Below are 21,613 nucleotides of genomic sequence, written 5' to 3'. Positions count from 1 at the left end.
CACTCCCCAAGCAATCTGGAGAGCAGCCACCCCTCTTAGCATCTTCCTCCAAGCCAGAGAGGTAACAGTGATCAGCCGTTAAAAGGAAATGCTGCACAAAAAAGCACCAAGTAGCAACAGCCGCCTTGTCCCAGCAGGCTTCCCTCCCGCCCCGCACTGCTGCCCTGCGAGTGCCACCCAACCTCACTGAGGCAGACAGCCCTCCGGGCGCTTTCTTAGGAGAAAAAGCAAGTTTTCTCCGTGTCTTCCACACAACAGGAATCCGGCAGTTTGTCCAGTACAAATCCCAAACACAACCGGGCATGCACCAATTCGAATTGCTGAACTGGAAGGCTGCGGGAATCCCGTCTCGGATTTACCTTCACTCCGCTCAGTAAAGAACAAGAAAGAACAATAAAGCTCCCTCACCTCTGGGTGTTACAACGACCTTTGTCGCAACATCTCAGGGGGTGAAAATCAAAGAACTCAAGCACACATATCGGTGACTACGGGCACCTTGGGGCAGCAAACCGACACACACCAAAACCAGCCTCGGCTCGTGCCCGCCCTGCTCGCCGCCTCCTGCAGCACACCTCAACGCCTCAGTTACTATTCTGAAGTTGTAATTGTTGCTGAAATATGAGGGAAAAAACCCCACCCTGTAAGCACCTACTTGCTTTCTTTCTTCCAGGGAATGAAGCAACAGCGTGATACAACTCATCTGCCAGAAACATCCGACTTCGGCGGGTTCTGCAGCCCCCCCCGCCCCGCCGCTGACCCAAAGCTCCAGCCCCATAGAAAAACCAGCCACAGCCCAGCGACACAGGGGCAGCCACCACTGCAAGGAACAAACCCAAAGCTACTTTCTTAGCCAGAGTTACACCCTCCTCTCGCACCGCCTTTTGTCATTGCTGTCAGTTATCTCACCTGGGAAAATAAGGTACGTAAGGCAAATAAAGCACAGACCGGTCTCCCCAAACAGAGCCACTGGCCCTGCGAGATACACTGAAAACACACGAGATTTTCTTCTGCAAAGCACCCGCTCTGCTATTTCACTTTTTTGGGTCTAGCGGCTGGTTCTAAGGCTGGTACACCGACATCTTCCCTCTGTGAGGGCTGCCCTGGCTTGGGTCAGACATCCAAGGCACAGAACTCCGTTTTTTGTGCTCTCCCTACCATTTTCATGCTCTCCACACCCCTGATCTGGCAACCACCCTGGCAAGAGGATTCTGGCTGGGCATCACAGACAAAGCAATACCTCAAAGTCAGCTGTATACAACCAAATTAAGATACCTATCACTAAAGAAAGGTATTTTTTTAAAAAGGCAAAAAAGCACTATTTTGTCATTTTGTCACACACAGACAACAGAACACTGGAGTGCATTTTCCCCTTGCTCTTCAAAGTCTCTAGATAAATTCCCACACAGGGCTTCCCAGAAAGCCTTACTCCAGCTTGAAGAGACAAACACCATCATTAGTAGGAAAACCACATTTCTTTTTACTCCTCTCTGAAAAATCTCCCAGAAAGAGCAAAGGAAGAGTTTTCCCCCCAGTCAGGTTACACACACACACCCCCACACACCCCAGCAAAATATTACACCCGGCTTTTCTAGCAGAGAACCCAGCGCAGCGGGGACCTGCTGACCGGTGACCAGGAATGCGAAATGAAGGTAGCACGGCCCTTGTAATGATTTTAGAAAAGAAGCAGGTTAGCAAATGCTGGAAGTGTCAGCTTTAGGCATATGTCCTGCGTTTATTAAAACATAGGCGTGGCTATGCAAACCAATCTCCACGGGCAAAGAGTCATTACAGGTAAGAGTGGTCTCAACTCCTCCAACTGCAAACACCACATATTCACACCGACTTCTGATGTTTCAGAAGAATTGATGTCCTTTCCCACACAGCTAACACTTGCATTTATTAATCAGGCTTGTTTCCTCCCAGCATCAGTGGCATTCAATCTGTAAGATGAACTTTCATGCTCAAACCTTGCCATCGTTACGTTCAAAAAAGCCAATTTGCACCACATGCTTCTCTCTTGTTTCTCTCCAACTTTTACTGCTGACCATCTTTTTCAAATTGTTCAGATTTTAGAAGGTCTAGTCCTCTAGATTTGGCGTGACAGCAAAAGTAGCAAGCAAGAGGACAGAAAACATTATACTAAAGAGCAAGCTCGTTAATTGTGAATAAGCTACTCGGGAGACATTTTCCCAAGGCAAAGTCCGCTCCTGGCAATGGAAACGCCTGGGCACCATCACCACAGGCAGACTGGACCTCCTGGGGCAGGACCTAGATGAGACACTATTAACCTAAGTGGTTTCATCTCCACGTGTTTTCATGACATTTTTAAAAGAGCATGAAAATAAACCTTTATTTCAGTTAACACCCACCAATATTAAAGATATATGTTCACAGTTTTAGTTCTTGACACAAATGGACTGAAAGAGGCAAATTTACATCTATCAGAACAGCAGACGGACCAATTGTTAAGTACAAGCTGTCTTGAAAATCGTACGTGACGTGCAATTCGGGGAACTCTATGCTCTAAAGCAGGAGAAGGGGAAAGCTTCTGACCAAGTCCGGCTAGCAGGGCCCTAAACGACTGCCTGGCTGGCCCAGAAGTCATCTGGAAAAAAAAGCTGAGCGCCAACCGAAACAGCAAATAGTTTGGATAAGGGGAGGAAGGTTTATGTGACAGAGAAAGCTTTTCCACAAGCGTGTTTCTGCGTATCAAGGCCTTTGTTGAATTGTATTATCCAAGGTGTCCCTAACGCTGGAACTGCAACACGTTCTACCAAACCGCAACGGGAGAGGGAAGAGGAACAACTCAGTGCTGGACCTGCAAGAGCCCCCCAGCTGAGCACCTGGGTAAGGTCAGCTCAGAGTCAGGAGAAACAAACCAAGAGGTTTTACCATCCACTGTTTGAAAACTTGCCTCCTTCTCACAGCCTGGTACTTAAAACTATAGGCGAGTGCACTAAAAAGTCAAATCCAATGATATTAACAGTGGTTTACAACAAAAACTTCTGTAGAAAATAGTTCAGATAAAGCAAGCCAGCTAAACACCACAATTAAGGAGTCTGATATTTCATATTCAAAGGTCTCCAATACTTTTTGCCTGTCCTGTACAGCTTTTAAAAAAATAGGGCGTTACCTTTAGTTTTCTATCTACCTAGTTAAGAAACTACAAATATGTTATAAGCTGTCCAAAGTGTAAAACATTAAATAAAATGAGAAACCTGTTTCTAGTCTCCTAACAAATGCTGCAGATAAAAACCCTAAGAATCCCTCTTTATTAGTCATTCTCTCAACTCCTTTTGCGTACTGAAGTGGTAATGTTCCTGTTCACAGGGATTAAATTAAAGCTACAGCAAATTTCTAGGGGGGGGGGGGGGGGGGGGGGGGCGGGAGCAGCATAGAAAGGGTTTCTTACAGTCACTCTCTGAAAAAAAACGAAACAAACAACATTCATTTGTCAGCTAGCTATCGGATCTCAAACACTGCACAAATCCAGAACAAAGCTTTGATGGAGAGGTGAAGCGTTGGGGTTTTGGTTTTGCACCTTTTTGTCGTATTGCGCACAGATTGCAACGTCCCCACCAGAAACGGTCCTGCCAGACCCAGCCAAGGCCTGCAGCTGTTTCTTCTGCAGCAGAGCTGCCGCTGTGGGAGCGGCACTGCGGGTGTATCGGGTCCTGATGTACTCAGGTCAAGAGACCGTGCTGCTAAATTCCACCTCCCAGCCAGAGTCCAGGCGGACTACGGGGCAACGGCTACCACCTTCCCCCACCTCCCAGCTCCAACAACAGGAAAGGTTACGCCAATCTGCAGGGTACCCTCTCAAAGAAAAAGCATAGGTAATTTAAAAACTCTTTTTTTTTTTTCTTTTTTGCCAACAAAGCATCTTGTTCTGTTGAAGGGAGGAGGAGGGAATAAAGGTAAAAAGGGTGAGTGAAAGGTGTAACATGTTAACTTTAAAAAACTGTTTAGACCAATTATCCACACATCGTTGCTGGATCAATACACAGGTATTTAACTATAAACCAATGTGCTTTGAATCTTTTTCAAGTATCTGGTATCAATTTGTAGAAAGATTTTGTGAAAACAAACTACCAAACATAGACGAAAAATTACTGTTTTTCCAAGTCTGAAATTAAGCATTAAAACTAAAGTACTCCAGGAGTTAGTATTCCATACAGCACTAACAGTCTGCCAAATTAAAATTTCACATATTCCAAAAGACCATGGGCTGATAAAAATCTGCTAAACAGGAATTAAGGAAACGGAAATAGTGTGCAATAATTAAAACCCACTCTGTAGTTTGGGGAAAATGTCTAAAGTCCTGAATTAAAAAAAAACCACAAATGAAGTGAAAGCTTTTAACTGGTACACACTGTTCACACCTATATTTCAAGTTTGGAAACGCATATTTTCAAGCAGCAATACAAAAAAGTATCCATGAAGAATGCATAATCTCTGAAAAAATTATGAAAACATCCCTGCTACCATTACATTTCTAAATACAAAACTGACTACCATATTGTTGCTTCTGTGTAGCGAGAGAAGTTCATTTTCAAAACAGATAAAATTCAGTCTTTAGGTGTGAATGGTATGAATGACAGTCTCTTTTTTTTTTTTTTTTTAAATTTCTTAGTTGTTTAGGATCCTTAAGCATGCAAGCCTCGGAGAGGAAGGCCCGACGAGGGCAGGGTTGGCTTATGACATCCAGTTTAGGACAGAGCTGGGAAAGCCTCTGGGTCATCTACATCAGGAGCAGAAGCACTTGACTGAAAGAGAAACATCAGAAAGTTATTACCCTCAGCGGCATCGAGCCCTACTGCGATTCTAATTCTTGACACATTACCAGGTCCTTCCACTCACCAGGCAGACACGTGCTCAGTGCAGGGCTGGGCAGCGGCTGCGGGCACGGGGACAAGGTTAAGCCTCTGTCCCTGGGCAGACAGACTGGGTGACACTTGCACGGGGCAGCTGCAGGCCCGGGGAGTCCCTGCACCCCAGACAAAACCGGGGTGGGAATTCTTTCTTTTAATTTAAAAATACTTTAACCTCAGCCCTATTCAGCAGGGAAAAACTGGGGTTCCAAGAGGTACACAGTACAGCAGAATAAGCAGCCTAGTGCTGGACAAATCACTAAAAGAGCAACTTCCTTCCCCCCATGGTAAACAACACCTTTTTCTTTTTATTCCAAGGAATAGAAAGTCTCCTTGTATTACTTTTTGAATCAAAGCTATCTATCTGAAGAGGCACTATAGGCAAACAGACCACGTTTGCACACGATTATCGCACAAGGTTACAAGTACGTCTCTTTTTCCATTCCTAAAGAGATCCCCACATGTGGGATTACGCTACTCTACTACCACATAACCATCAGTTCTTACCGAGGGACACGACTGAAGTGTTACAGAAAAGGCCTGTTGGTAGCACAAATTAAGTTTCACACATTTAATTCTTCCCCAGCCACAAACTAGCTGTTGATCAGAAGAATTTTTGTGCCAACCTAGCCCTAGAAATCCACATTAACCAAGAATCTCCCCAGTACTTCCCAACAGAGTTTTTTAAAAGGCTCTGTACCACACCTAAAGGCCAGTGCTGCAATGAAATGCAGCAATTAAGTATTTTAGAATACTCTTCACTTTGTCCATGAGGGATGTGGAAGAGAACAGCAGGAAGAGCCAGGATAGTGGAGTTTCCTGTAAACATACTCATTTATCAAGAGATATATTTAAACCATTCCAATAAAAGTTCTATCAACACCTGTAGGCAAGACTAAGACACTTGTAGAATCACCCAGCCCACAAACTAGAATTAAAAAGTAAGAGCAGAGTCTTAAGCCTACGGGCCTTAGTATCTCTGGTTGCTCACTGCACAAAAGCAGAAAGCAAACCAGAAAAAAGCCAATCCACTGCAGGAGGGGAGTTACAGTCCTGCAGCAGGAGGCCCTTGTTCACAGGTTAACCCAAACACCAGCAGAGATCACCAACCTGGTTGGGTGTGTGGATCACGTCAAACTCCTTAACCAACTGGAAGGAAATAAACAAAGTCAGCATAAAATAAGCTGCAGAAAAAAAGTTTGTAACTACTTTATGACAGCATTCTTGAAGCAGTAAGATGTCGTATTAGTGAAACAATTCAGAGCAAACACCACCACCATTTAATTTCAATTCCTTAACGTTTTCTTATGTTGCTGTCAGGAGAGTTTTCCAACTAATAAGCCTAAAACTGATCCAGTGTAAAAAGGAAAAAGTCAGTGTCCTAGAAGAGACAAAAATGAGCTAGTGTGGTCTATGTGAAGAAAGCCACACCACACAGACTGAACTCATTTTCTAGTGAGTAACAATTTGTTTAGATGCATTTAAGCCGAGTAAGCGATCCATATTAAATCAAACCTTTACTGTGGCTAAACTACAGCACTTCAACTTTACGTGTTCTCCCCCCACTCCCATTCAGTACTCTTCCTGAGTATTTCCTTGGGGCTTTAGGACTAGAGCAGGAAAAAAATTACTGCAGATTAGAAAAAAAACCCCACACAGAACGGTAAGAGTCCTATTTCCATAGGAAAACTCTAAATTCCTCAAATTCATGATAAAACATGCAGCCGTAAAACCAGTCTTTCACCCCCAACAGGTCACAATGCAGCCACACTGTGCCTGTGTCTGAAAATACCCACTCGAGCACCTGCGGCTCTGCTCTGGCACAAACAGACCCATCTCACAGTACATTCAGATCTGTCTGTATCAGAGAGTCATTTTTCAGGTTCAGATATGAAGACGGACACTTTTTTTTTTAATCCAACCTACTCCTCACCCTCCCTTTTTTGTGTTTAAAAAGAATGCTGCTAAAACATTCATCCTTTTGTCCTAACAGTAACCTGGTTTAAAGTAAGCTTGTAAGAACAGACACTTTACTTGGTTTTAAAATGCGGTGTTTGTTGGAGCAACTCTCCCAGAAATGAGAAAGACACCTAAAACTATCTGCACGAAAACACTCAACTCCTCTGCAGATGAAAGCTGTAGCTACTTACCTTGTCAGTTCTGCCTCCACGGCTGGCCCTGCCACCGCGCCCTCGGCCACCCCGTCCCCCTCTGCCACCACGTCCGGGGCGGCCGAGGTCTCCAAAGTTGATCTCCAGCTGGGATGTAATATCATTTGCTGGCTTGCGGAAGTGATGATCCATTACAGAGTCCTCGGCGTGAGCCTGAAACGAGTGAGTGTTTCTTCATCAGTAAGAAAAAAAAAAAAAAATCACCGAAGACACCTTTCGGTCTGTAGTTGCACTCTTACCACCACAGCACGTGTCCACCTCCAAACGCACTCCCAAACTGATGACTGATTACCTCAATTGATCCAAGTTAAAAGACAGTGCAGGAATCGTTAGGAATCAAGTTATACCACTTGTGCAGACAACAAAACTACATACAGGTAATCAAATAAGCGCTCGAGCTAGCAAAGGTACTTTGCATTTACAAGGTAATTCAGGGAAGCTCTGGAGTTCCTTCCCAGGAACGTGTTCAGGCTTATCTGAGACTATCACCCAACCGGTACAGAACCTCATTTTCTAGCATTTCTCCTCACTTCGTATCCTGAGAAATCTTCAGGTTCTATCAATTTATTTCATTCTTTTTTAAATACTTACTTGGTAACCCATCTTTTATTTTGCTCAATGAGCACTTTACATTTTCTCATTTGCTTAGCCCTGTGTAAATATTTAAAACAAGGCAGATGGTAAAAATCCCTTCCTGGTTTGCATTAGCTGTAACCAACAGCAAAGGAGGCATAAACAGTTCAACCACAATATAACTGAGGTAGGTAAAACAGTAATGCTAAAACAGAGACCCGGTCTCACCAATTACACTGAAAAATACGACTCTCGCCAGGATACAACCTTCTCTTACAGCTGGTGGCTCCCAGGGAGAAACCTGCGCCTCGAGGAGCAAGGTACACACCAAGGAGTTCCGTCTAACACCACAGATGCCACTCTTCAGCACATTTGAGTATTTTAAATTATCAACACACTGAACACAAAAAGAACCAAGGGTTTTTAAAAGAATTGTTTTTCTTACCAATGATTTTTCCAGGTGGTAAGTCAGTTTTTGGCACCTATGATGATACACAAAAATGCAGAACTGACCACACTATATCAGACCGAGGGTTTATCTAGTCCAGGACTCTGCCTGTTACAAGGCCCAACCACCATGTTTTGGAAACAACATGCCATGCTTTCTTTTCCCATAGACCCCTAACTTCTGGCACAGCAATTATCAGTTTTTGTTTGTTTTTTCCTACAGGAGTGCCATGTGCAAGCTTAGGCCTCCTGACTCTAACTTACTCTTCTTGTGGTGTAATTACACAACATGCTGACTTTCAAAGGCAGCATATTGTGCAATTAAACCCTCTACCCTTTAATTACCATTTGTGGATCCTTCACAGGGCAGCCAATGGGTACACAGAGGTCTGCAGTCCAAAGGCTGAAAGATGCTTTCAGGGATTCCTTGAGTCAGTCACAAGCACCGTAACACACAGAGCCATAAAGAACCTTCTTGCCCCCACCAATTTAATTACCCCTTTCTGTGCCCAGCTGTAAGTTTGGCCTCCACAACATCCTGCAGTGGAGGGCACTGCAATTTAATTAAGCAAAATGAGAAATACCCCTCCCCACTGCTTTATTTCAAACGCATTTCACTGGGATGTATTCCATGTAACAACCAGTCCCCAACCCACTCCTCATTTTAGGGATTTGAACTGTACACCCTGCCCTCAGAGATCTCTTTTCCAACTTAGGAAGTTAGCCTACACAGTTATTTTTTCAAGAAAAGTCATTCCACATCTCAGCCTGACATGGCACTCCTCAAATGTAAGTACACCAACAATTTGTAAAACCATACACAAAACCTTCCATTACGGTTTTGATGTCTTTCTTACTACTTAATATTTTATCTACAGTTTTGATCACTGCAGGGTACTGAGATTATGTTTTCAACTTACTGGTCATATGACATTCTCTTTTGTGAGAGGTACTATCAGCAGATTTGTACAGTAATTCTCCACGCTTCCTCCCCTACACTGTTACTGCTTAAAAAAGAAACACTACAGTCTACCAAAACCATTGCATTTTCACAACTTTGCTTTAACCACTAAAGCAGCAAATAGCAAATTCTGTACGTAACCTGATGATTTCTTTATCCAAGGTAACTAAATCTAATGTAAAACACCAATAAAAGACTTGGCACGTGCTCCTCATCCTCTTCTATCACTTAGGTGACAACAGTCATAGACATACTGTACAAATTGCTTATTCTGAATCACCTTTAGAAGCCTTTAATTTATATGTATTGGCAACTCTCAGCAGTGCTCTGATCTAATCACCGACAGCGTCATGAAGGCATTGCTGCACTTACGGGTCTTGGGGAAGGCTGTCAAAAATGAAGAACAAGCTACTAACGGAAAGGGGGCCAAAGCAGACAGTGAGGTACGGAAAAACAACAGCAGCAACAAAAAATAAAAAGACTCATGATAGAAGCATTTATGGTAAGGTTTGAATTCAGCTCAATTAGGAGCAAGGGTACTCATTATGAAGGGTCCTATATGGTGCAGTTAGACAACAGGCATGGACAGAAGAGCTCCATATTGGATCTACTTGTATTCTCTATTTTTGTGACTTCTTAATATCCAGACCTTCATTGCAGAAGGGGCTCATATTAAAACACAGGTATTACCAGTTAGATATAAAGGATCAGTACCTCATTTGACTCCAGCAGACTCCCCTGCATTTCTGTCATCGCCTTTGTCTGATGAAAGTTGCGTGTCCACGCCAAAGTGACAAAAGGAACAAAGGGAGAAAACAAAAGGAAGAAATGAGACTCAACTACATACAGAAACAACAGGTAATAAGGTCACATGAACTTGCTGGATACAGATGTCACTGAGCACATGAAGCAGCAAAAGGATGAGATCAACAGCTGTGCAAGCATCCAGAAAGATTAGAGGATGGACTATACCACAGGCGTGGAGACAAGAGAAATCTCAGATCAATACCAAAAAAATGTTTAACACAGGCTGCTGGAAACTCTAGTAGAGACCACAGGCAGGCTGATCTCTCAATACATCAGGCACGCTGCGTACAGAACTAGACAGGTAAGAGGGTGGGATGTTTAAAATTCATGAGAACAGGTTTCTGCACAGCCTCGATTCAAGAGTCCTTCTTCCAAATTTTGAGAAGATGAGCTATTCTTTCCAAAACATATTTCTCAGTCTCCCACTGCAACCTCCTCTAAGGAAGCGATCAGATTAGCAAGAAAGTTTGAAGGCACAGGGAAGAGGCACGGCACAGCAGATACAGAGAGTAGGAACTGAGCTACCACCGTATCAATCTTTCCAGGAGACTTGCATCCAACTTTCTGAACAAATTTTAAGATCTCTCCACAATGTAAATCCCTCTCATTTTTTGTTCAGCTGCACCAGAACTTAGAAGATACAAGCCACTAAACCAGCCGCGGAGGATGAAGAAAGAGGATCTCTTATAGCATAACTCAATCTCCTGGGAAGAGTCTCATTAGTCGGACTGCCAATACACATGGATTTCCTATTAAACCAGCAAGAATCTGAGACAGTATTAAGATTTCATTTTATACAAAATATCACTTTCCAGTAACTGCGGAGCAAATGTGAAAAAAAGGAAAGACCCGCTGCAATAGATTCAAGCGTTTCACCCTCAGTGAAGAGCACAAGGAGGAGAAGGACAGCTCTTTCCCAAGACTAAGGCAGATGAACAGCAGTAGATGCTCATACTCTCTTTTCCCACTGACTCCCAGCACATTCTCCCCATAGTTCTCAAGCTACAGGAATGAGGGTGGTCATCACAATGCTTCAAACCAAATTTCTGAGAAAATCTACTGGGGCAAATTGTGATTTTTCAGTCATAAGAGTACAGAAGATCTGGGGCCAAGACCCAGAATTTACCTATAAACCAAGTTCCTTCCACACATCAACTCCCTTCCTATCAGTAAAGATCACAGAAACCTTACATCAACCTTAATTTCATGACTCATAAGTATGTCCAAGAGAACAAACTGAGAAAGAACAGCAGGGGATCAGTAGGTTTTGTTCACAACTTCTAAATATGCCACCTTCTAAACCTGCTCACAGAGGAGCCGCAGTGAAGACTTTCCTAACGCCCGTATTATAGAGCCGTTCTGCTGCAATACTTTGCAAAAAAACCCCCATGCTGCTTCCCAAGGGATCAGTGAACAATGAGTAAGTGAAATGGGGAGACACATCTGCAGGACACACAATAAAAGCAGGCTAAAAGTATCCAGATTTAAAGGCAGTTTTGTTAATATCTCACTTCTGTGTTTATACAGCAAGGAGCTCTTAACTTCTTATGTGACTGTGTTAAAAACATCTGACTCATTTTTTTGAAGAGAAGTTACACCTCTCAAATATAAAAATCCACTGATTATTTCAGTTCTTCCATGAAAGTTATTTGGTTTGTTATTCTCATTGGTATTGGTTGGGGCTTTTGAGTTAACTACTGATTCATTTTTCAAATGGAAAATACAGCATGGATCTTTCTAGCTTCTAAATTACTCAAGAGTACCACCATCTTATACTATCATACATGCAAATATATTAAAAAAGACTGTCTTTAGCTGATTAGATGTCAAATAAATCTGCTTCAGAGGGACTGAGGCTGGGGGGAACACTTCAAGGACTACAGGCTTAGTAGATCTTGGTAAAGTACATAAATACTTCTGTTCAAATATACTCTTAATACACAGCAACATTAAGTCTAACTCAATTTCCCTTTTCTACACAAGCCAGAGAAAGCAGTATTTAATGAACACTCCAAACACTGAGCAGCTTAAGTAAACAAGAAGATATGTAATCATTTAAAGAACCAAACTACCTTTCACAGAAAGAAAATAAAATAGCATGTTTGCCACAAAGTCAAACTCACTCCCAGTTCAACAAGATTAGACATGGAAATTTCATTGGAAAGCACTGAATAGTGCCTCCCCAGCTTACAAGAAACAACTGACAAAGTGTGAAAAAGCAGGAATACATACTAGAAGAGCAGTGTATTACATACTACTTATTCAGACTTTTCAAAGAGAGTCAGAACCATTGCTATACAAAGTTGCAGGGCCAAATTAACAGGGGGCCACTTCAGATATTACACTGTTACAAAGAAAAATAAAAGACAACTAAATCCAGCCCTGCATGAGAAAACAGAGCTCTCGGCACCTCCCCCTGCTTCTGAAGTGGAAGAGCATGTCTCTCCTTGCCACTCGCACTATCTTGGAATTGAATAATTAAAATTTTTCAATGACTGAAATGCGTATGCCTGAGAAACAACAACTTCATAAGAATTCTACAGCAACGACATTGAGTATCACTGAAGCATACAAATGTATTGCACTTGGTTTCTCAAAAGCTTCAAGGAGACTATATAATATTACAAAATGAGAAGATACCTTAAGATATACAGTTTACAGACTTACAACCTTAAGATGCACAGTTCAGGCATTAATGTGTCTGAGGCACGACCTCAGTCTTACATCACGTTTAACATGCACCATAAATCTGTGTACTGCCTAAGACTAACAGAGATGCTAAATACCAGAAGCTTCCTTTAAAAAAAAGCAAATAAAAGTGATATTGACAATTTTTTTCTGAAATGCTCACCAAGAGACAGTCCTTACAAAGTTAACTGCCCAGATGCAGCAGTATTCCAGTCTTATCTCTAGATTCTATCACAGTACACGCCAACCGAAGGGTAGAGATCACCTGCTAAAACTAACCACAGTAAGAATGGCTACTTATGCTGCTGCTGCACCACTTCAGTTTGATTGAGAGAAATATTGTTCCCGCTTTATAAACTTTTAGCTACAGGTCAGCATCTCAAAGAATGGAGCTTCCACTCCAAGAAGTGCGTATCAATAGAAAAAACCTACACAGTCTGGATACCAGCAAATACTGAAAATCACTTTACCTCCTCGCTCTTTGACTTGTGAAGAACAAATCCTTTTTTCCATTGCCCGTCAGCACCCTCATTTGGTTTACGGATGTTGAACTCAACTTTCGCACGATCCTTACTTTGAATAGCTTTCCACTCGTCCAGGGTCATTTCCTTAGGACCTTCTTCCTTAACTTCTTCAACCTCATTCTCTCTGTAGTGAATTCATGGATATTATGATCATGGCTTAGAACTCACATTCTAGATACAACAAATTCAAGAGCAGTTGTTAATGAGCACCAGAGTTTTTTTAAAAAAAGTCTGTCAGGTGTTTAGCAGTTAAGAGGTGTGCATAAAAACCCCTCCATTCAGAAAGCACAAAGGAAAACTCATCTCCTTTAGCCACAGTGTGTGTGTGGGGAAAATCACAGCCAGAGATACCTTTAAGCAACTAAATGGTGAGCTCAACACAGCAGAATGTTAAAATTAACAGTGATCCATGCTGTCTACTCTCCACATTAACGACAATTTTCTTTACAAATATGAAAGCCTAACTTCTGCAATGGACTTGTTTGGAGCTTCCCCCGCCAGCCTTTTTGAGATGCCTCTCTCCCAAAGGTTCGAGTTAAGTCAGTGAGAGGTAGAGCTTGTTCTTACCACAATTTTTAAGCTTGTTAGTTTTTTAAAAAACAGGATTTAATCAGCTTTGGAGAGTCTCCTTCCTTTATTGAACCAAAGACAATTATTAACTTCCCAGCTAACTGAAACAATTTTAACTTTTGGCTAACTTGAAAAAACAACAGCATACAACTTAAGTCACTTGTGTGATGTATCACCTCACTGTGAATCGCTGGTGCCTCTACCTTCTGCCAAAGAGCTATTTTTAAGTAAAACACACAACCACTATGCTCAATAACAGATCATGTTCCAACTACACAGGCGGTAATCCTCGTCCTGTCATTCTGCAGTGTGTTTATGCAATTAAATTTCCAATTTATAGAAAGCTAGTGCCACGTATGTGCAGCAAAGAGATCGTGAAAGCCTCAACCCAAGAGAAAAGGTCTTCAACTTGCAGCCATTAATTTTGATGTAATAATACAGAGGTTTTACATCAAATTACTGTATTCCAATTTTTTCCTCATTGTGTAGGACAGAATCATTTTTGACAGGACATATATTCAAGAAGCATGTTATCCCTCGGCATTCTGCACATTTTACTGCAGTAAAACATCCTGCAGTTCTGCTGAAACATTTATGTTAGAGATCCACACCAAACTAGCCAACCTGAAAACTAGCCCATGTAAAGACACTTTTCCATAAAGATGGTTTACAACAGATATGTTATGCTTGAAACTGAGAAGAATACACATTTTCTGCAGATTCAGGAAGATACAAATAGCCTGCAGAATCCTGCAGATAACTGATGTGCACACGGATGGGTCAGTACCTGGTCAAGCACTAGGACACTGCTGCTAATAACGATCCAGGAAATACTGCAGACACAGCAAATTTAACATATCCAGGCTTCCAATACATGTAATTTTTTTAAGGATTAGCTAGTTTGCATTTTCTGACCAATGCCCAAGCTGTAATTCCTTAAAAATTCTCATACTACTTCTGTATACAAAATGACCTTAATCTTGGACCACCACAACCTTGGAGAAGTAATAGCATTTAGTCTTTTTTTAGTCAAGCTAAATCCATTTCTTATTCTTTATGCAGTAATTGCACCCTCTTTACCACTAACCGAAGTTATTAATGAGGAAATCAAGCTATGGCAAACTCCACATTAGAAATCTTGTGCAAACCAGTATTTCAAAAGTCTATCTTACTTGTTTGCCATTTTCTTCTGAATCTACCATAAAGCACATTCCTCATTAAAATACATTTTATTGTACTACGCTACCATAAAAATTTGTGTCATGTTTTTACATGCACTCTAAGTATCACTACTGCTCATTCTGCTTCTCTAGTTACTCTAGTTCATTCATCCAGTCACGGGTTTCTTCTGTAACAGTGTCCAAGTGGAATGAGAAGCAATCAAGTTAACTTCTTTGCAAACTGCCTGCATACATGGAAGCTGGAGAATAAGAGCACTACAACCTTCTTCTACAGGCAAGTCACACAGGCTCAACACCTGTTTTGACAAACTATGGTTAAAAAAGTTGCCCTCCACTGGCAGAAGAATATTTTGTTCCTTTTGCTTGGTGGTTCTACCTAGCTTGGAGAACAGATGCTTTTGGATTTGGTACTCTGGAGCTGCATCCTGAGACCCTAAGCATATTAGAACTGATTATTAATAACTAAATCTGAGAGTGACTTAAGAGCCTGCATGACACTAATGAACAGCTTCAAGATGACAATTTTTAGATGTGCAGTTTTAAAGAGACTGTTTTTCAGCAGCATTGTGGATAATTTCCTATCTACTGAAAAAAGTATAACTTCAGTTTGGCAAAATAGAAGTAGGAATAAATATCAGAGGTTAAAGGCAAAGTAATATTACCTCTGAAGCAATCAAAGAACATTAAGAGGGGTGATACTCACTTATTTTCAGAATCAGCAGGCGGATGTTCCTCTCCCTCTGGCGTTTCCTCAGTTACAGCTGACTGATCCAATTCACTGCAATTACATAATGTTTGGAGTTTTGTTTTTTAAAAGTTCATCCCTATTTAAAGCTACGTAATATTAATGACTAAGTTCTACAGTGGATTTACACAACCCACTCTTCTTTAAAAAGAACTATTTCATTAAGGATTGGTGCTCTCTGTGCCTTTTAAACTCTTATGCTTTCCACCTTCCTAATGGTTTCCCCCAGCACTTATTAGTATCCATTCTGAAAGCTTCCCGCTGCACCCCGAGACACAAAGTGGATTTGGGTATTAAAAATCCTGTTTTCAATGTAATACTCGTAGAAAAGCATGCTTAACCTGATCAAAGTTGTTAAAATTGTTCTGTTTTTAGTAAAAGAATTGTTCAAAAACCAGCACATGACGCCCCATTCCAAACTTCCCCAAAATTCTGGTTTTAACAGTGAAGCCATTTCTTATGTTAACAAGAAATTGCTAATTTTCTAAATTCTGCAAAGGCTGCTTTAATAGCGTAGCAAAAACTATCAAAATCAAAGGCAGAAAAAGGCAGCTAAATCTTTACATTTTGCGAACTGTAAGAATTAGGATTTATTAATATTCTGCTAATAGTTTTCTGAGTAATTACAGATTACTAACGTTAGCTCGTCTTTGACGGTTCCCCAGTTGTGTGATCCGCTGCCACCACGCTTGTCCTCATGCTTTAGGCCGCTGAAATGTGAATGTGAAACAGAACTAACAAAACTGAGTTAACATTATAGTGTCCAGATACAGAAATTCAAAAGCAAATTTTAAAATGTGTATTAATTGTAAAGAATAGCTAAAAAACAATAGAAAAAGTTAAAGACTTACGATCTATCGCTGCCACTGTGTCTGTCAAATTCACGTTTTCCACGAGAGTCAAACCCATCTCCTCTGCCCATTCCACGGCCACGGCCACGTCCTCTTCCAAGTCCACCACGTCCACGCATAGGTCGGTCAATAATGGGTCTAGCATGGAACAGCCAAACGCGAATATTTCACCTCCAAAAACTTACATCATGATTTTTAAGGTTTTCTTTTCCTCTTTTAAGAATTTCCTTTACTTTTTCTTTGGTAATTACTATTTGTAACTGTGCCGAGGCTCTAATTTCAATGCCAAATTATTACACCGAAAAAACCCACATATATAACGCCCGCATTTCAGAATCTGGAAACAAATGCTCAGGATTACTGTTTGTTTCCATCTTCTGGCACTGAATTCCAAATTTCGTGTTTGTGTTGCTTTACATAACTAGCTGATATTACAACTGAATTTAACTCACATCCGTACAACTTATTTTTAAAAGGGTTTTAACTTTGGCTACTGAAATATTAATAGTTGAACATTACTTTCAGAATACTTGAATTCTGGATCCCTCATGATACTCAAGATAGTTTAAATCTTGCCTAGACCTAAGATGGCTTCAAGCCTTCCAGATTTGGAGCGACTGCAGGCAAGGTGTGAACACCTACACTGACAAACTTTTATTGGCTTGAAATCAGCTGTAGGGATTTAAGCAACAGCTGTAACAGCAAACAAATCTCATCCTGCAGGCGACAGCTATACCCGAGTTCCTTTCCTGAGCTATCTGCTATAGATTTAGAGAGATATGGTGGATAGCTTACTGATTTAAACTGTGTTTTCAGTTACACCAATGGAACTGTTCATATCAGATCACTCCCAGTCTATAACTTGAATCGAGTTCATAAACAAAATCATAGAAAAGGGAAGAAAAGCGTTATAGCCCGTAAGACATATGCTCTTCTTGTGACTGACAAAAATTTAATTTGATCAGTTTAGTTTTGATTCAATCAACTGTTTGTTTTTTAACATAGTAGCACAAGGCAAGACAGCCCCTTCGTATCAAAATTAGAAAGTTGTCAGGCGAGACAAAATTCTTACTTATCAACGGAAAATTCTCCTCCTTCGCCTTTCTCATCGACAGGTTTATCAAAGCGGCGCTCACGAGGAGGTCGTCTCTCCGGTCTCCTGTCAATAGGCTTGCCTTCACCCTGCTGTTGCTGCTGCTGCTGCTGATCAGGCCTCCTGCCAATACGCCTTATCCCTGAAACATTAGGCAAAAACACATCAACGGAATGTGGAGCTGCGCCGGGAGAGATACTGACTCTTAACACCCTAAAACAATACTGAAGGAAAACTGGAATTGAAGTTTTTCTTCCAGCCTCATCATAGATAATCTGAGAAACTCTATAAAAAAAGTCACTGTAGGTCATTTGACTCATTCCCATTTTTACACAGTATTTCAATCAAATTGTATTTTGTACAACTGTACACTCTTAGAATGTTATAGGAAACACAACCTGTCAGAGCACAATACATCAGTCATCCATGTTACAATGATGGGTCAACTTTCAAAGAAGGATCAAGGCAAGCTAGACTTTTTTTCCTTCCGCTGAAAAGGTGCTTTTCGGCTAAAGCAAGTGCCTTTTATTTGGATGCGCACCAAAACGAAGCCAGCATCACCACGCTGGACCCACGTCCCTGTGACAGCCACACCGCTTCATCCCACTGCGCTGTTCATGGAAACATTTCTGGCCAGCAGCACGACACAAGGCAGGGCCACCCTCACCCAGAGAGGGGTCACTTGCACCCAGTAGAGCAGGTACCGGTCCATGACTAAACGGTGCGTGCACCCACACCAACCCTCGCGGTCCAACACATGCTCCCTGACAAAGACTCATCTCCTTGTGCATGCACTTAAAATAGCTTAAGAATACACCGTGCCACTGAACTGGGTAAGGTTCTTCCCTTCCCTCTCTTTGCCTTCTGAAACGTTTTTTTTTTTAGATAACAACTTCCCATGGGCATTATGCTCTTCACTAAGACATCTGAAGGATCTTACATACAGTTTTCTTTTCCACTCATCTCAAAGGCCTGTTTACTCTTCTTTAGAAAGATCTTCACAAACACATTGCTCCTTTGTTGTACTATTTTCCTGCCAAAATGTTTATGGAAAAAACACTAAGCAAACTACCAAGGCTGGCTCAAGAATTGTGAACTATCTTTTAAATTAAAAAGCTGACAAATTTTATTTTTTTTTTTTAAAGAAATACGTTCCTGCCTAACAAGCAATGTCATATTGGGTGGGGCTAAAGAAGTTACAGTTGTAATGATATCCAAGCCAACACACCCAAATGAACAATGTCTTCCTTACCTTACAAGCTGTATTTAACATGAAGTTTGCATGACATACATTGCTTGCTAAGTAATCCTTACTCCCCGAGGAAACACAGGGGTTAAACTCACTAACATTTACTTTGAAAAGGACTCTCACACTAAGGACGACCATTTTATTTTAAGAGGCAAAGCTCAGCAAGGAAAGGGAAGAACAGGCCAGTGTCACACAGGAGGTATGCTGCAGAACTGGAATGAATAATCCACATCTTTTGAATTTCGAGTTCAACACCCTGTGCTCAGAAAAACCCGGTTCCTGGTGAAGCCTAACCAAAAATACAAGTTATTTCTCCTTCATAAGTATCACAAAACTTTGAACTGGTAATTCACCAGTCAAATAATCTGCACCTTTATAGAGCAGTGGAGTAGTTTTAAACTGCAACACACTCACCCAGGAAACCAACCCCGTTGATATCATGGCATCAAACATCTTTATAATGTTAGAACTATCGTCCCACAGAAAAAAAAATAGACATTTTCAAACCGGGAAGTGGCTTTGTTTACTACAGTGCTCCATGCACACTGCTGCACAAGCAGGCCTGACTTTCTCTGTTTCACTACTATAATAAGCCACGAAATACTTCTTTCATAGTGAAGCAGTGCTTGTTCTTGAAAATGAATGTGAAAACCAGGAGGTAAACATGGGCTGCTAGCCTTGCCAAAACCCCTCTGCCTTCTCTTGTGTTGGCCAAAGACACTGCCCATGTTTCAGGTTCACCTCCTGCGGGACAACACCATAATTCTGTATCTGACTACTATTTCCAGGACACTGGCTCAGCAAATTGCCACTCGGGACAAATTACTGCATTCCCTCACACGGAAAAAACTCTCAAGCGTTTAAGTACAAAAAAAAAATCCATAAGCAAACAGAATTATAACACAGTTCCCAACTTCTGCTTCTCACAAGGTGTTTCCAAATAACATTTGGGAGGCCCACTTTCTAATACAGCTGGCATATTAGAACTTTTCCTCTCTCAGAAAGCATAAAACGTGGTGGAGAATCATTTTGCAACGTGCACTGCAGTAAATGCTGAAGCATTAAGATGCTCTCACGTAGCACTGTGCTCTTCTGAACCGGCCACGTTTCTGCAAAGATCATTTAGAGTTAAAACTGCAGTTGGCAAGTGACTTCCTCACCCGCGTGTCAAGCGCTGTCACCACACTTTGATGCATTTCAAGGATTCCAATTTAATCAGAGCTCCGACCAACTTGATGTGCGCTGTACAACTGCGTGCACCACATCTATCCCTCTTCGTGCAGAGCTCTGTCCTACTAACTATTTTGCCCACAGCATATTAATTTCTTTTTTTTTTTTTTTTCCAAAGTTTCCCATGCGGGATTGTCTTATGGGTTTACACAAACGCGGCTGGGAATTCACACGACCTATTATTAAAACACAGGCGTGATTCCTATCAACACCGTTCCCTAGAAAAACGACCCGAGCGAATTTTGGAAAAGCCCGGGGTCTGCCAGATAACCTGTCAAATACGTCAGGCCTCCCGAAAGACAATTCAAGTCCAGGATGCCTTGCTGGGATTGTCTCCTTCACGCTTCCCCTCTCCCGCGGGCTGCCCGCTCTCCCCCGTTCCCCGCCACCCGGGCCCACGGAGGCAGCCCCGGGCACCCCACGCCCGCCTCCATTTTGCGCGGGCCGGGCCGCGGGGACATCCCGCCTGCGGCCGGGCACCACCGGCGTGGGGGGCCGCCGCTCCTCCCACCGCTCCGGCTGCCCGGGGCCGCCGCTAACGGGCCCTGCGGGCCCCCCCCCGCCCCACGCAGGAGCCCCGGGCGGCCTCCCGCGGCCTCGCCATGCGCTTCCCCACGTGGGTGCGAGGCCGCGGACACGGGGCTCGGCCCTGCCCGGTAACCACCCCCCCCCCCGCCGCCGCCGCCGCCGCCTCCCCGGCTCCTTCCCGCCGCCTCCTTTGTGCGCGGCCGGGACGCGGGGGTGAGGGGCGGCCCCTCGGCGGGGCCGGGCCCGGCAGCGCCGCGGCGCTCGGCTCCCTCCCGCCGCCCCCGCCTCGCCGCAGCCCCCCGCTCTCACCCTCCTTCCGCAGCGGCGCGCCGGGCTGGCCGCTGCCCTCCTCCCGGCGGTCGCCGGCGCCCCCGGCGGAGGCGGCGAAGGGGGGCAGCGGGTTCTTGCGCTCCTTCTGGGACTCCCTGCGCAGCTGCTTGGCCGCGCTGCCGACGCCGCCGCCGGCCCCCGCCTGGCCCGGGCCGCCGCCGCCGGCCCCGCCGGAGGAGTTGGTCTGGGCGCCCGCTGGGCCGCCGCGGGCCCCGCCGCCCCCCTGGCTCCCGCCGCCGCCGCCGCTCTCTTTCCTCCGGGTCTCGGCCGCCCGCAGCACCTCGAAGGGGTCGGACTCGTCATCAAAGAGCTGGTCGAAGCGGTTGGTGACGACGCAGCCGAAGCCCTCTTGCAGGTGTCCGGGCATGATGGGCCCCCGTCGGCGGGATCCTCCTCCGATGCTGCCGGGGCCCCCCGCGCCCTGCTCGCTGCCGCACAAGATGGCCGTCCCCGAAGAGACCCGCTTCTCTTCCGGCGCCGGGCACATCCGGGCACCTCACCCCGCGCGGGGCACGACGGGAACGGCGCTCCCGCTCCCGCCCGGCCCCGCGCCGCCATTGTGCGGCGCCAACATCGCCGGTGCCCCTCACCGACCCCCGCCGGCCGCCTGAGGCGAGGGGGTGGGCTGCGGGGCCGGTGGCGACTCAGAATCCCCCCCCGGGCTACCGAGAGCCCTTGAAGGGTTTGACCGGCCAGGGGTGACATCAGTCCTGACGCGCTGCGCCTCTTGTTTGAAGCGTTTTTTTGAACTCCGAGCGTGTGTGCCTGGCGGCAGGCGCCATTCGCCCCGCTGC

The 21,613-nt window shown here is 43.8% G+C and overlaps 1 protein-coding gene across 4 annotated transcripts; it reads right to left on the bottom strand.

The window, feature by feature from the left end:
- Nucleotides 1–1,707: 1,707 nt before the first annotated feature.
- SERBP1 (SERPINE1 mRNA binding protein 1) lies at nucleotides 1,708–21,299 on the bottom strand. Of its 4 annotated transcripts, none has more exons than XM_074831776.1 (10): nucleotides 20,799–21,299; nucleotides 17,462–17,624; nucleotides 16,390–16,527; nucleotides 16,177–16,272; nucleotides 15,497–15,571; nucleotides 12,989–13,166; nucleotides 9,738–9,785; nucleotides 7,022–7,195; nucleotides 5,982–6,020; nucleotides 1,708–4,766 (listed from the first exon to the last, which is right to left on the bottom strand). In XM_074831776.1, the coding sequence occupies exons 1-10, from the start codon at nucleotides 21,184–21,186 to the stop codon at nucleotides 4,710–4,712; spliced, it is 1,356 nt and encodes a 451-aa protein (XP_074687877.1). In that variant the 5' UTR covers nucleotides 21,187–21,299; the 3' UTR covers nucleotides 1,708–4,709. The 4 variants fall into 4 exon arrangements, with proteins under 4 accessions (XP_074687877.1, XP_074687878.1, XP_074687879.1 ...); XM_074831777.1 differs by having other exon boundaries at nucleotides 16,177–16,248; XM_074831778.1 differs by lacking the exon at nucleotides 9,738–9,785.
- Nucleotides 21,300–21,613: the final 314 nt, after the last annotated feature.

The sequence above is a fragment of the Strix aluco genome, chromosome 8 (genome assembly GCF_031877795.1).
Source record: "Strix aluco isolate bStrAlu1 chromosome 8, bStrAlu1.hap1, whole genome shotgun sequence".
NCBI lineage: Eukaryota > Metazoa > Chordata > Aves > Strigiformes > Strigidae > Strix > Strix aluco.
This window is presented reverse-complemented; position numbering and strand designations above follow the sequence as displayed.

What these genes read in the sequence shown, in the direction of transcription:
- SERBP1 (XM_074831776.1), bottom strand. Translation starts at nt 21,186, where the DNA reads ATGCCCGGACACCTGCAAGAGGGCTTCGGCTGCGTCGTCACCAACCGC. An exon ending in ACAAGTCAAAGAGCGAGGAG is followed by an intron (nt 9,786 to 12,988) that starts GTAAAGTGATTT and finishes AACTTTCATCAG; the next exon opens with ACAAAGGCGATGACAGAAAT. An exon ending in GTGGAGGCAGAACTGACAAG is followed by an intron (nt 6,021 to 7,021) that starts GTAAGTAGCTAC and finishes ATTTCCTTCCAG; the next exon opens with TTGGTTAAGGAGTTTGACGT.